The following is a 15563-nucleotide window of genomic DNA, read 5'->3' as shown; positions in this document are numbered from 1 at the left end:
AAGTTTATTGATCTTTAAAATTAGGCATAGCCCAAGTACACAGGTAGTATACAAGAGAGATATACCTAATTACAACCTACGAACAAAAAAGAGACGTATACAAGTCGTTAAAATTACCCCCATCTAACACAATAGTCTTAGCCCAAAGTAACAAAGTTTGGGCTAAGAAGAATCAGATGCAAGCATTGAAGGCTCTAGTCCTTTGTTTCGAGGCAATGTCCGGGTTGAAGGTGAACCTCGAGAAATCAGAATTGGTGCCAATCGAGGAAGTGCCTAACACACGCCAGTTAGCTAGATCGTTGGGGTGCAAGATAATGTCATTACCTATGACTTATTTGGGACTTCCTCTGGGGAGTGCCTCGAGGGCGTTGTCGATCTGGAATACTGTGATTGAGAAAATTGAGAGGAGATTGGCAAGATGGAAGAGAATGTACTTGACAAAAGGTGGTAGGATTAATCTGATAAAGAGTACACTCTCTAACCTACCTACTTATTTTTTATCTCTTTTTCCAATACCAATGAGTGTGGCAGCCCGTATTGAGAAACTCCAACATGACTTCTTGTTTTTGTTGTTTTTTTTTTGGTTTTGGGAGAGGGGGGGGGGGGGGGGATGAGGGAGGAGTTTAAGTTCCATCTGGTTAAGTGGGTGCAGGTTTGTCATCCCATCTCGGGTGGAGGGTTGGGAATTAGAAACCTAAGGGTGTTCAATCGAGCATTACTAGGAAAATGGCTGTGGAGATATGCAAAAGAACCAGAATCCTTATGGAAAATGGTGATTGAGAAGAAATATGGTGTTCTATGGGGGGATTGGTGCTCTAGTGAAGTAAGGGGGGCCTATGGCGTTGGGTTGTGGAAACACATAAGAAGAGGGTGGGGGGTGAAGAAGAGGGTGGGGGGTGTTTAATCGCTTTGTTAAGTTACAGTTGGGTGTGGACTCAAGGATAAAATTCTGGAGAGATGTTTGGTGTGACAATAGGGCCTTACAAGATTTATTCCCCTCTCTCTTCCAGTTAGCAAGTGCAAAGGAGGCTTCAGTGGCAGAAGTTTTGGAGACATCAGGGGGACATATTCACTAGAACGTTACCTTTAGTAGGGCGGCACAAGATTAGGAATTAAGTTGCTTTGCTTAATTCTATAGCCTAATATATGCCATCAGACCAAACAGGCAGCATGAGGATGTTATGTGGTGGACGCTAGCAGCCAAAGGCACTTTCACTGTTCATTCGTTCTATAAGGCCCTTACTATGGAGCCAAATGCTCAGCTTCCTTGGAAAAAGATATGGAGACACAAGGCACCACCCAAAGTCTCCTTTGTCTGGACAGCTTCTCTAGGAAAGATCCTCACAATTGACAATTTAAGGAAAATGAGGATTATTATTACAGAGTGGTGTTGTATGTGTAAAGGAGGGGGAGAGTCGGTAGATCACCTCCTCCTACACTGTGACACAGCCGGAATCCTTTGGAATGATGTATTTTTTCGACTAGACATGGCATGGGTTATGCCGAAGACGGTGAAGGTAGCTTTGGCGAGTTGGCCAAATTTAAGCAGTAGGCAACCAATTAGAGCAATTTGGAAGATGATCCCTCTATGCATTATGTGGTGCTTATGGCAGGAGCGCAATGAGAGGACTTTTGAAGACCAAGAAAGATCTTTAGAGGAACTAAAAGTTTTATTTTTCAGAACTCTTTGTAGTTGGGCCATAGCTGTGGATTTTAATGGCATGGCTCTTCATGATTTTCTTGTCTCTAATGTGCCTACCTATTTAGGGCATTAGAGTTGTGCAACTGGCTTTGCCATTCTTTGATCAATATAATTTATTTATTCATCAAAAACAAAGTTTGGAAAAATGAGTCTCTAATCCCCTCCAATGAGCATTCACTATTTTCAAAACATCTTCCATTCCTCTCATTCCATATACACCACATAAGACATAAGAGCACCATCTTTCAAACATCCACCACTTGACGATTTCCCCTAGTTCCGCTCCAACAAGCCAAAAGGCCCACCACCTTCTTGGGCATCATCCAAGCAATGTCTAGCCTTAAGAAGATTTCATCCCATCATCCCATAGAGCCTTTGCCACATCACAATGGAGAAGAAGATGGTTCGTCAATTTGTCATTCCTTTTGCACATGAAGCACCAATCTATTATGAAGAAACCACGCTTGCTCAACTTGTCTATGGTCAGAATTTTCCCGTGAGAAGCAAGCCAACTAAAGAAAGTAACTTTTAGGGGTGCTTTGCTCTTCCAAATGCGCTTCCAAGGGAAATTCAGAGAAGAGTGGGTAGACATAGCATTATATAAGGATATAACTGAGAAATTCTTGTTCCCGGGGTGTGTCCACAGCAGTTTGTTTGTCCTCCACACCACCCTCCAAATTCAGTGCATACAAGGTGCTGTATAAATCAGAAATGTCTCCCACTTCCCAGTCTTGAACTGCTCTGGTAAATGACACATTCCACTGCAGCTGGACATTCGAAGAGTCCATGTAATCAGCAATAGAGGGTTCCTTATGTGATGCAATTCTGAAAAGAGAAGGAAAAGCATCCTTCAAAGCAGCGTCATCACACTAAACATCAACCTAGAATCTGACCCTAGTTCCACGCCCCGCCACAAATCTGAAATTACGAATGAAATCCTCCAGCCCTTCCTAATAAATTTCCATACTCCCACACCATGTGATCCTCACCTTTCATTAGAGATCCAGCCTCCCCAAGTACTTCCGAATTTGGCATCAATTACGGTCCTCCATAAAGCCTCGCTTTCTTGATGGTACTGCCACAACCATTTCTGAAGTAAGGACTTATTGAAACTACTCAGCTTTCTAATCCCCAAACCTCCACAAGGTAGGGGAGTGCAAATCTTGTCCCATTTAATCAAGTGGAACTTTTTCTCATCCCCCAATCCGCCCCACAAGAAAGCACAGAAGATTCTTTAAATCCTATTAGCCACGCCAGCCGGAATCGGGAATAATGAAAGGAAGTACGTAGGGAGGTTAGATAACATGATCTTAATAAGAGTGCTTCTTCCCCCTTTAGATGGATACATTCTTTTCCAACCAGCCAATCTATTCTCAATTTTTTCGATAACGCCATCACATATTACTTTGGATTTATGAGGGGCAACCAACAGAAGACCAAAGTACTTCATAGGCAAAGATGAACCTTACAGCCCAAGATTTCAGCCCATTCTCCAATATGGTTTACCAAGCCAACAGGTACCAATTCAAATTTAGACAAATTCACCTTGAGGCCAAAAGTAGCTTCAAAACAAAGCAAGAGAGCTCTCAATGAACGGATCTGATTAGGATCCGGCTCACAAAGAATTTAAGTATCGTCAGCAAAGAGAAGATGAGATACATTGACGCTCCCATAGGAAGCACCACCCACTGAAAATCCAGACAAAAAAGACCCATTCACCTCTGCCCTTAGCATTCTGCTCAATACATCCATGGCTAAGACAGAGAGAAGATGAAATAAAGGATCTCCTTGTCTCAATCCACGAGAGCTGTTGAAAGAACCCTCGGAAGTGCCATTAACCAAGAATCTAGCAGATACAAGACCTGTCTTAACAGATTTTTGTAATTTTAAAAACAAAAAATACACGTGTGCTTTTTGCTTTTCTGAACCTCAAGCTCATGCAAAAAGTGCACTTAAAGCACTTCAGCCTCAGAGCGTTGCTTTTGGTAAGTGAAGCACTTTTGTCTTGGCGCTTTGTGCTTAAATGTGCTTTAACCAGCTTTTACTGACACTGGTCCCGATATAGTTCCTTGAAAGCAACAATATCAGCCTTCACTACTTAAGTAAATTCCTAACCATCAATCTTTTATCCCGCTCATTCAGCCCTCTAACTTTCCACTGTAGGATTATAGGCATCAATTAGAGCAGTTTGATTCCTATCCCTTTTCTTTGCCCCTAATAGACTTTACCCCCCCCCCCCCCCCCCCCCCCTCCTCTTTTTAATAAGTAATCAGAAATTTTATTCATAGAAAAAGGCAAAGCCCAGCTACACAGGAATAGACTTGCCCCCTTTTAATAGAACAAATTAATTGCCTCAACTCATGATGCCTTTAGGTGACAAGATGGGGTCCTTCACAAATCTGGTTGTGCTCTACCAACTTCAATGGCTGTAAAAAGAGCCATCAACTCTTCCTCAAACCATTACAGGACGGCCCCAAATACTAATGGAAGGTATGCACTTTCTGCAATACCAATAGGAAGAAAATGGGTTTAGAAAAGCTTGATGTTCATATGACTCGGAAACCTAATTCATTCCCATAAATTAGAGCCAATTGTGAAGATAGTGGGCTAGAGTTACCGCCATCACCACTTGTCTCCAGCTCCAACTCCGCTTGTGAAACCTGTCCTAACAGTAACACCAACACATTACCCTTGGAACTTTGCCCTCCTACCGATATTCCTTGGAACTCAAGTAATGTTAACCATCCTCAAGCAAGGGAATATTCTAGATTTCTACTTCAATTACGCTATCGGCATACTCAATGTGTTTTTCACAACCTTCCTCTATGCCTCTCTCTTGCTGCTCGATGTTTGTATTTCCTCTAAAACTCCTTATCGGTGACCTCTAAATGGAAATAAGAGAAGCCGGCACCAGAATCCTTTCTCAAGGGAACCTCCAATTTGCTATGCAACCTTGTTGGTTCCTCATTCAGACTCATGCTGAGATCTCAGAGTTTGGAGTAGGCAGCCACTGATGCCTTTTGCCTCTCTTGCTAAAACTCATCATAAACAAATAATAGTAGCCCACCGCTCAGTGCCATCTCAGCTCTCTGTGAAGAAGAAGAGATACCATGACCCAACCCAGTTTCAAATCCTACTGTACATGCATTCTTTTGATTTTGATGCGGGGCCAACATCTTTCTTCATCAATTGTCCCACGTCTATTTGTGTTACAAACCCATCCAGGGTTTCGATCATCCATTGTTGGCCCTTACAAGACTCAATTGGGCAATTACGTGCCACAAGTTATTCCCATTTTACCTTATGATGGCCAATCATTGAAACTTCAAATCCCATTTGGACCAGAGAAATGCTTGAGTCCATTCAACTCATGGAAGAGAAGCTCAACAAAATGCATGGACCACTTGGCGATTCCAAGCCCATATCCAGCTTAAAAAACAAGTCATTGATCTCCAGCCTCATCTTCTTCAATTTACCTTTTACATAAAGCAAAATCAGACTCTCTAGATGTGTCATGCTCATGGTGAGAACATCAACTTCAACAGTAACAAGCTAACCAGCATGACATCTGAATTCCTCTGCTCATGACTCTACACCTCATATACCTTGTACCCCAACCGTTTATGATAGAAATCCTTGCCTCAGGGTTTCCCACCTTGCTGTTGTGAATCTTGGTTGTTGTTAACTCCCTTTCAACACCTTGACATACGACTTCGGAGCTTCCCTCAAAGCCACTGCAAAATATTTTTGAGCTGGTATCAATGCCCCCTTGCGTTCTTCCACGGTGGTGAAACATCCATTGCCAAGAAAGGACTTGAAAAGCTCTGTCACCTTATGCAATTCTTCCATGAATACCAACCACCCATTTAGTCTCTACCTTCTGGTATGGCAAGAAAAACTCTCCTTCCTCCTCGACAATATTGGAGCATGTAGACTCTATTTCCTTCCCTTTTTGGACTTCAAGAATTTTGTCAACCCTTCCTCCTCAACTAGACATTCCAAACAGGACATCAGCCAATCAGCACTAATTTTCCCCCATTGAAATTGACCAAAGTGCCCCTAGTCCACACATTAATTCTTATAACAATGATCATTTCCCTTGACAAGAATTTGATGAGTTTTAGTTCACTGATGACCCAGTTATAGAGACCCATCATATTATTGGCACACAAGTGGATAAAATAGAATAGAATAAGAAATGTCGATAGAGAGAGAGAGAGAGAGAGAGAGAGAGAGAGAGAGAGAAGAACCAACTCCTCTTACCCATCACCCTTTTTATGGTGTAGATTAGCTCAAAACTTACAAGAAAATAAAAAAGAAAACAGAGAGAAGATATGATCATTTAACATTATGCGAGACAGAAAAATGTGATTCTAGATAAGTCATAGTTAATCTCGATATGATGTTTTCTTATTCAAAATAACTGAAGTGTTTTACTATATTACAGTGTTAAGTAATTACTTTCTGACCTATACCAATGTCTCAAAAAGATGCAATATTAATATGGTCTTATATCTAATATTGGAAATGCTTGTTGCTGCTCTTCCCTTAACTATTTGGGTAAAAGCAGCTTCACAAAGAAGACATTTCTAACCTTCCGTAATTTATCTAGAGCACCACTAGCGTCAAAGGTTTCATTTCCCTGCTCATCCATGGTAACAGCAGCAAGTTTGGCCAAAGTAATTCCCGAAGAAAATGGATGTCCTGGATTACTGCAAAACAAACAGTTTTTTTAAACAGGCAGACAGAAAGTCAGCATATAATGGCACTAATAAACAGATGAAGATAGTATTACTAGATTGGCAACTGAACTAGATGAACAGATAAAACAAAGATATCATACTCAACCAAAGACCAAAAAAAAAAAAAAAAAAACTAAAAAGAGCATGTTACCACCAACCTGACAGAATCCTCATATCTAACATGCACATTGCTTATTGATATCTTAAGATTTCCAATGATAGTAGCAATTAGAGACCCCAGCCATGAATTCGCGGGAGGTGGCTACAATAAAATCACAACAGAAACAATCATATAAGAATAACAACAACAGCAACAACAACAATAGCAATAACAATAACACTTAATGAAAACTAAGATGTGCATATATCACTCATATCTTCTATAACAAATGGCAAGAACTTCTCCCTCCCAAGCAATGTGAGATCTCATTCGCTGACTTCCTACACTCAATTCAATCCGGGGTATTACAATCTCCATTATATATGGCACGACTCATGTCCCACGCTTATAGTTGGATTTGACTCTGATGCCATGTGTAACGAACCCAAGAAGGTATAAGCCACATTTGAGCCCATACTCCAAAATAACAAGTTAAAGTTATAATTGGAGTACCTTGGAATTATTATAAAGGGCTTGAACTTCTCCCTCCGAAGCAATGTAAGATCCCATTCAACACCTTTCTACACTCAATCTAATCCAAGCAATGTGATTCGGTTTAAGCAACAGATCTTGCCCCTTAAATACCCAAGGTCCTCTTCAAGTCATTCCACCATAGGTGGTATGGCTCAAGTCTCACACTTCTAGTTGGGTTTTTCTCTAATACCATTTGTAACGAACCACAAGGAATGTCTAAGCCACATCTGGGCCCATACTCCAAAAAAACTAATCAAAGCCACAATTGCAGCCCCAGGGAATCATTATAAAGGGCTTGAACTCCACCCTCCTAAGCAATGTTGGATCTCATTCACCTTCTAACGTATTAACACTACTCCCCATCTCCCCCATCGAAGACAAAATCAAGACCCAACCATCAATATAAAACTATTCCCTCACACCTACAAATTCTGCTAACAAACATATCTTATATCTGAGAATTATCTAGACTGCGTATAAAAATAATATAGACACCAAGAACATACTCCAAAATATTGGCAGAGGAACCATATTTATTCCCAATGTATGCCCAAAAAGAAAAGCTGAATGCTGATCCTCGACATAAAAAAGTATAAAACAAATTCACGCCAACATAAAAACTAAAACAATAATAGTGACAACAAAGAAGTATCCTTCTCATTTCTTTTAGGAAGTATGGGACCGAAGTAGGCTGCAGCCATTTCCCTTCTAAGCTAAAAAATAAATAAAAAAGTAAAACACAAGAAGAATTTAAAAGATCACGTAAAAAGTCTTGCTTTCAAGCCCCAACATCTGATTGAGAACTACTTCAAGGCTTCATCAAATGCCACAACTCACAGTAGAGAATGCCATGAACATAAGCCCATAAGGTAAAAATGAGCAAGCAATTTGCCCAGCAAGAGTCTTTGTAGGCAGGATGAAAAGTTAACAACGCATGTACAAATCAGCAATGCCCACAGAGTAATTTATGATAAAGAAATTGGCACTTAATTGGGAGATGAAGCATGATAAACATAACAAGGTCTACCCAAACATAGAAAGCCACACAGATAATAAATAAAGATAATACTAACAAGTACAGAGTTGCCTAATAACCAATCCCACATTAAAAGGAAAATAAATTTATAAGCTTACACTTCCTAGCCTTGATCTTGATATTGCTTCTAGGGTTGCCGACTCTGCTTCCTGCATACAATATGTGAAAAGTATTAAAAAAAAACTCACCAATGACCGAATATACACAATCTCTTCCTATATCTAATGGTAAAAGGTACATTTCTTATTTTATGATCAACAAAACCCAAACGCGAGGATGAAATTTCAACAAAAGCATATCATAAAAATCCAAGCTCTAGGAAAATTATAATAACCATTAGAAGTTATGTTCTAATTCATCATTATTTAATGTTTCTGCCAATTTTTTTTTTTTTTTTTGTTAGCACAGAGTGTCTGGAACAAAGTCTCAACTAATCTCAGGAGTGCACAAGCCCTCGGCAAGGAGTTTCTCGCAAGTGCACTGGGTAATTCAAGGGAAAATTACCCCAGCCTGATGGTCCCTAAAATTTGTTAGCACCTAGGGTTCGAACCTTAAACCTGGAGAGAGCATACCACCAAGACCAAGGCTCTTACCACTTGAGCCAACGCCTAAGGTTGGAAAGGAGGGCAAAATTATAAGGCACATATCAAAACTTATACATGTCAACACCCTAGAGTGTCGCTCAGATATATCTAAAGCAGGTCTCACATATGTACATAAGAACATTACCTCAATCCGTTGAAGCTTGGCTTCCAAAAGTTTCTGCTGGTCCTCCTCCTGAAAAGAGTATTAGTACAAGATTAACATAGAAAGGCAGCCACCGATCCTTCTTTAGTTATAAGCAATAACAAGATCCATTATTCCATTGAAAAGAATACCATCTTACTTTGAGAGTCCGACTGTCAGCAGCAGGATGAGCAAGAATAAAAATGCGATCAATGAGAACAATAACAGGTTCTTTTCCCAAACTTTTCCATGGAACCTATAATTACAAAAGGGAAAAATTATTTGAAATAAATTAGAACATTAACTTCCAGAATTCAAATAAAATGAAATTTCAACTACTTGATAATTCCAGCAACTTCCTTTTTTCAGTTCACTGCAAAATGATCCATAAGCTTCCGAGTACTCGCCCATCATGACTAAGCAAAATTTTGCAATATCCAGCTTGAATATGCATAAACTAGATCCTCAGAAACAATAGTTTGAATTATTAAGTCCTGGATTTTAGTAGATTCTGATGCAGTAAATCCAGACACAAGCAGGTTTACACAGAAATGCAAGGAGTATTTAAATGTGTGCTACTAATCTCGATGGCCTACAAGAAAGAAAAATGTTTATCTTTTTCTCAGCCTTCCTACACTCAATTTGGGGTATTACCATCTCCTGCCTTAAATTCCCAACATCTTCATTGAGCCATTCCATTCCATCATACATGGATAGAAAACCGACCTTTTCTCTATTATGCATGCCAGGTCAAAAGCATGGACACATAATTTCTAAGCTCACACAGACAACAGTTAGCATAGCTTAATGATGAAATTCATGGCCCAAAAGTTGGATATGTAAATGCCTAGCTGCTGCCCCTAAGTGGACAGCACTACAACTACCTTCAAAAAGGGATGATTTTCAGATTAAAACCACTGCTACACTTGCTGGGAATTTCAGCAAATACCTCATTAGATAAAAGTCCATCCCTTAGATGAAGAGAGAAGTTTGGTTGGTTTTCTATCCATATGTGTGCGGAGACCTACTTTAACACTATTGACCTGCTTTAACACTACTTGATGATATGTGTATAATTAAGTGATTTTTGACATACTTAATTGTCGCTTGAGGCTGAAAGGTACGTAACCATGATCACCATTTTCTAAGCAATTATGATCACACACTTTTTGCTAAATCGCACTTTTTTGTAAAACAAAGTGATCATCCTTTTACTAAGCTATATGATACATACATTTTTTGAACTGATCAAGAAAACAATTTTTTATCTATGACTACATGATGTATGAAAGCCAAATATGTAAAGGAATTTAAGTAGGCTTCCAGAACTTGTGATATTATGTCTATTTATGCCATGTCATGAACAAATGAAAGGCAAGAACACACTAAGGCTTAGACATGACAAGAAAATGATATGATGTGACAAGCAAGTTCATGATTGAATACATGACATGTAAGATACTTGATGGCATATTTATAACAAGACGGTACCACAAGATAATAACAAGTTGCAATGGTAGGATAGGTACAATGGCGATGCAGCCAATGATGCCATCCTCATGTATGGATTCCTACTTACAAAGGTACACTGGCGATACACCCAGTGATGCCATCCTTGTGGATGATATCAAGATCATAATGATTGTTAACCCTAGCACAGAAAGGTCAACAGTGTGTAATGGCCAACAAGTGGAACTAAGGACACATGCAGGCAGGCAAGTATATATGTATGGTAAAGTTTTGTATGAGCATGTTCTTTTAAAAGACAAAATCCTATGTTGTCATGATGTTTACTGTGCAATGTGGTTACTTATTGAGTATCAGACTATTTTTATGTGTTACCGATCCCAAGTGAAAAAAATTATGATGACGAATCTGCAAAACCAGGCATAGGCCGTGTAGCTTGTGGGGAGGAGACCAAGTCTTAGGACTTTATGACTTTTCAGAAAAATAAGTTTATTTCCCATGATTAGTGAAAGATTTGGTGAATAACCACTAGACTTGGAAAAGTTTTAATAATTTCTACTATAACTTTATTTATTTAATAAAGTTTGAATTGTTTTTGTTTTTTGGAATCTTTAATACCTAGCTCAAATAAAGGTATTTAAATGTTAGTACCATTCTTCTATTTTCAATACTTTACTCCATTGGTGAATTGTAATTGATTTGCATGGCTTGTCATTACATGAATTCCTTGAATCTCTAAACTAAACACACTAAGGCATTGCTCTTGTATAAGTCCCGTATACTTGGGCTTTTGATCAATAAAATCTAGTTTGCTGATAAAAATAAAAATAAAAATAAATAAAAAATGTTAGTAGCATTATGGAGGAATGGGGTGTGTTATAAGATACAAATGGACCACCTAGCAAAACCATATACATGGCAAGCAAATCCTAACCTACAGCAAGAAAGCAAGTGAGATACTTAATATTGTTGTTAAGTTGCATAAGTAAGATGCTTAATATTGTTCAACTTATCCATTTCCTGTCAACAATCCTTGTTAGAAAATGAAATAGGAAATTACCTATTAAAAAAAGAATAATGCTAGATTGAGTCATGGGTTGTGCAAGCATTGCGCACTCCTTTTGAAAAAGAGTGGGGTCCACCATTAAATAAATTAATTTTTTCTTGTGGATTCCATATTAACTCATTTTTTCCAAAAGGGGTGTGTGACACTAGAGTAATCTATGACTGTATCTAGCATTACTCAAAAAAAAAAAAAGGGAAAATGCATTGGAAACCAAGGATGGGAGAACATTGTGTTACCCCAATCCAATCAATGATAGAGTTAACGAATCACAAGCATAGGACAATCCTTAAAGACATGCACTCTTGAGTCAGACACAATAGAATTTCATAGTTTCCCTTCATGACTCTACACTCTTTAAGTTTCCCAAATACTTAATTTATCAATCTTATAACTCAATTAAGCTTTCCACTTCCAATTCTGATTTCGCATATAATAGCAACAGACAGAAAAGAGTAACATATTTTAGTCTCGAAGTACCATCACTAATAAGAATGAATAGCCTTAAAGAATATTCAACTGAATCCTGCTATAGCGGCAGAAAAGGCCAGCAGAGGAGCCTGAAGTATCCTAGCAACTGTGAGACAAGCTTTTCTTCAAAAGAAAAATTCCTTTCTCATGTAACAATAGGCAACATGAAACAATTAATTTAACTGAAAATTTATCAAACATGATGTAGCATCAACAAATGGCTTAGAGACAAATTACAAAGACAGGCCCAAACTTCATGCATCTGGAAAACTTAACAAATAACTATCTACCTTTTAAGAGAATGATAAAAAATAAATAAATAAATAAATGGGGAGAAATAAAAGCAAGGGTCAGGAACCAAATTTCAGGCAATGTGGAAGTGATAATCAAAGATGTTACCTTCAAAGTTATGGTACCAACAAAACCAGCTTTCACAGTGACTGGAAGTTTTAGCGAATTTAGTGCCTCAGCCTTCAATTTCAAATCTTTGAGAACAACATCACCTGTGGAAAAAAAAACGCTTTCTAAGAAAAAGAATCTTTGACTTCAAAAATAAATAAGAGCGGCTAAGATGATGAGACTGTGACAGTCAAGGTCATATCAAAAAGTCAAATCACATTTGAACCAATAGATTTCAGCATGTTTCACTTATACCGTAAACATGGTGCTTATATGGGAAACAACTTAAACTGTTGTGATCCTAGCTCAAAAGAGGTAAAGGATAAGTAAAACCATGGCACACAAGCACAGCAAAGTTCAAAGGACAAACCTTTCCAGACACTGATTCTTAAAGCCTCAACTGAGAGTCCATGGACATACTCACCCAAGTATCTTCGCAGCAAATGCAGAACCTACCATCAAAGATCATAAACAACTAATTTATCCCCATGATTTCAAACATAAGTACTAATTCAGAAAAGTCAAAAAAGCATATCCCATATATAAGCTGAGAAATAATATAAAATAAACTCTGCAACAAGAATGTAATAAGAATTTTTATGCACATTAATTTAAAAGGATTCGATGATGCTGATGAACACAATAAAAGAGAGGGAAAAAAAAGAGATGAAAAAGCACAAGCTCATATTCTAGATAAATGGTTCAATATTCCAATTATTGCACATCTGAGACAGAATAAGAGGGCCAAGCTCTTCAAATTATTCCTGGTTTTTAAATTTTCTTCTTTAGAATATTTTGGTCAAATCACTTTATACATGGACAAGGGTCTACAATATATCCCATTTTTCTAACATTCTAAATTTATGGTTTTTCTCTTTTAAACATTAAAGGGGTTATCTCATATGCATCCTACAATACCAAGGTTGTGCCCTTTATGCTTTTAAATAAAATAAATTACTTAAAAATTTTACCTTTTTCATATAAAAAACCTCATTACATACCTTGTTGTACATCATAAGCCCTTAACAACTTTTTGACCTCATTTTATCCAAGCAAGCAACATATCAAGCTGCATTCTCATTATACTCCAGAAGCACTAGTCAAGGTTACAATTGGAGTCCCTTTGGGATCATTACAAAAGGAAATAATTTTTCTCTCTCAAGCAATATGTAATCTCGTTTATCACCCTCCTATACTCAATTTGGAATATCATATTAACAATGATTGAGAACACGATATACCATTTAAAAATTCCTTAAAATTTTCTTGTTCTCAATCCAAACATCTTTACACCAATACAACGTTGAAAATAATTTTTTTCTTATAAGTAACATTGAAAATAATTATCATCAAAACATCTAACCTCAAAAATAACAAACAAAAACCAAAACACTTTTCACAAAACTCAAAATAACCCACAAAAATTTTCTTACTTAATATATTTTCCTTGGGCCCCACCACTTTTCAAACTCAGTAAAAACATATCTCAAAAACTTTCTCAGTCCAAACGCATTTTTAATGGGTCACACCACTTTCAGAACCCCCCCCCCCCTCCTCTCTCAAAAACAATAAAAATCAATCTTTATAATTCAGAAAATTTCAAGAAAATCCTCCATCCAAACAACCCCAAGCTACATCAAGTTTTTAAACAACTTACTTCCTTAGTTTTTTTAATATCAGTTTGCAACAAACTGACATGGATGAGCATTTGGGAGAACTCCGTTTCACTACATTCTAACGAATTTGCAACTGCCAAATACATTCCTAATGCATTTTGAATGCATTTTGTTCTCGTTTATCCCCACATGCATCCCATACATTCCGATGCACTATAATTTTGCAATCGCCCCTTAAAGTTATTCCCTTCGATTGGAATGTATCGAATTGTCTTCACAAGACTTCACATTAAACGGAAGGGGGCCAGTGCAAAACTTGCAACGTAATCCTAATGTAGCTTGAGCTATTCTTCATTTAGCAGTACCGAGTACAGGACTTCTAGATTCATTTTAGAAAAAATCTAGTTGCAAGCATAATTGTGTGCTAATATGTGTACCAATTTAATGTGATTAGTCAAAAAGTAAATTTTATTAAAAACTGTATTAATTTAAATTTTAAATATGAAAGAATTAATATTAATACGGAGATTAGTGTACAATTTTACTTGTATATAGCAAAACTCTTCATTTTAACCTCCCCGGTAGGTGATATCGCTTCCTATTCTACTGAACAGTTGTCAGACATTTAAATCCACAGTAAGTCGGTTCCCGATAATACACATAATCATATCGGCCTATAAGCAAAGAAAGTTTAGTAGAAATATTTCAAAGAAAAAAGGGAGTGCAATTATACCGAGGTTCTTAGAACCATACGTTGATAATAAAACTCCATAACACTTGGCAGTAACCGAAAGAAAACCACATCAAGAGAAAATTCAATGTCAAGGAAAATAATTAAAACCATAACATAAAAATGCAGCAGTACAAGCTCTTCAAATTTCATGAGCTGTTCAATAGGTCAAATCGAGAAATTCATCGCCATGAAAATTCGTAATCAAAACCCTTACGTGAGCCTCGAACATTGTGAGGAATTAAGCCGATCATACAACCGACCACAAATGAAAGGAGTTCACAGTACGATCAACCCGCAAAGTGACAACGATCGATGTCGGGGAATCGCCATAGGATGTGCACGGCGAATTCGAGTCAAATCTACAAGGTTTAAGGCCGGCGTGTCTGTCGTGTCCGTTGATTGATGCCTGCCGAATAACAGTTCTTGAAGAATTGAAAGAACTTGACAGAGGAACGAGAATGGGGTATACATATATATAACCCGGTCATTTCAAGATTCTTTAGGTGCAAAATTACGTTAAGGTGCTCGGTTGAGGTGGACGTGTTTTTGCTTTTTGGCTTTTGAATTTCATATTTTCTTGAAAACATTTTTAAATAAAGATGAAGATTTTAGACTACTCCACGTATTGATTCTTGACGTAAAACAGATCTAGAGGATTTTTTGTCAAAAAAGTGGTATTTATAGACGGTAGGTTTTAGACTGAGATTAGATATTTTTTTTATTAGATTTTATGATCTCATCATCTATTTTAGTATTTTGTTATTTCAAATGGTTGACGTACTAGTTGAGCTACAAAATCAACCGATATTTTTATTAAAATTTAAGAAAAAATAATATTGGTGGGATCTATTTACATGATATTCGATAGTTTTTTTTTTTTTAAGCTTTTGTTTTTGCGTTATTCAAGTTACGAAAAAGAAACCAACATGTGATTAAAATATTTTTCTATGTGTCAAAAATTATTTAGATTTAGG

At 37.5% G+C, this 15563-nt stretch overlaps 1 protein-coding gene across 2 annotated transcripts in view; it reads right to left on the bottom strand.

Moving 5' to 3' along the window:
• Positions 1-15041, bottom strand: part of LOC122317403 — an 81730-nt gene extending 66689 nt beyond the window's left edge. For both annotated transcript variants that reach the window (XM_043134496.1, XM_043134488.1), the window contains exons 1-8: positions 14804-15041; positions 12611-12692; positions 12241-12344; positions 9001-9096; positions 8844-8891; positions 8213-8263; positions 6603-6706; positions 6297-6414 (exon numbers count right to left, since the gene is read on the bottom strand). In XM_043134496.1, coding sequence (XP_042990430.1) covers positions 6297-6414; positions 6603-6706; positions 8213-8263; positions 8844-8891; positions 9001-9096; positions 12241-12344; positions 12611-12692; positions 14804-14818 — 618 coding nt within the window. In that variant the 5' untranslated portion in view covers positions 14819-15041. The remainder of the gene's footprint in view (positions 1-6296; positions 6415-6602; positions 6707-8212; positions 8264-8843; positions 8892-9000; positions 9097-12240; positions 12345-12610; positions 12693-14803) is intronic.
• Positions 15042-15563: the final 522 nt, after the last annotated feature.

This window comes from Carya illinoinensis, chromosome 1 (genome assembly GCF_018687715.1).
Source record: "Carya illinoinensis cultivar Pawnee chromosome 1, C.illinoinensisPawnee_v1, whole genome shotgun sequence".
In the NCBI taxonomy this organism is placed as follows: Eukaryota; Viridiplantae; Streptophyta; class Magnoliopsida; order Fagales; family Juglandaceae; genus Carya; species Carya illinoinensis.
Note: the sequence above shows the minus strand (reverse complement) of the source record. Positions and strands in the feature narration are given on the sequence as shown.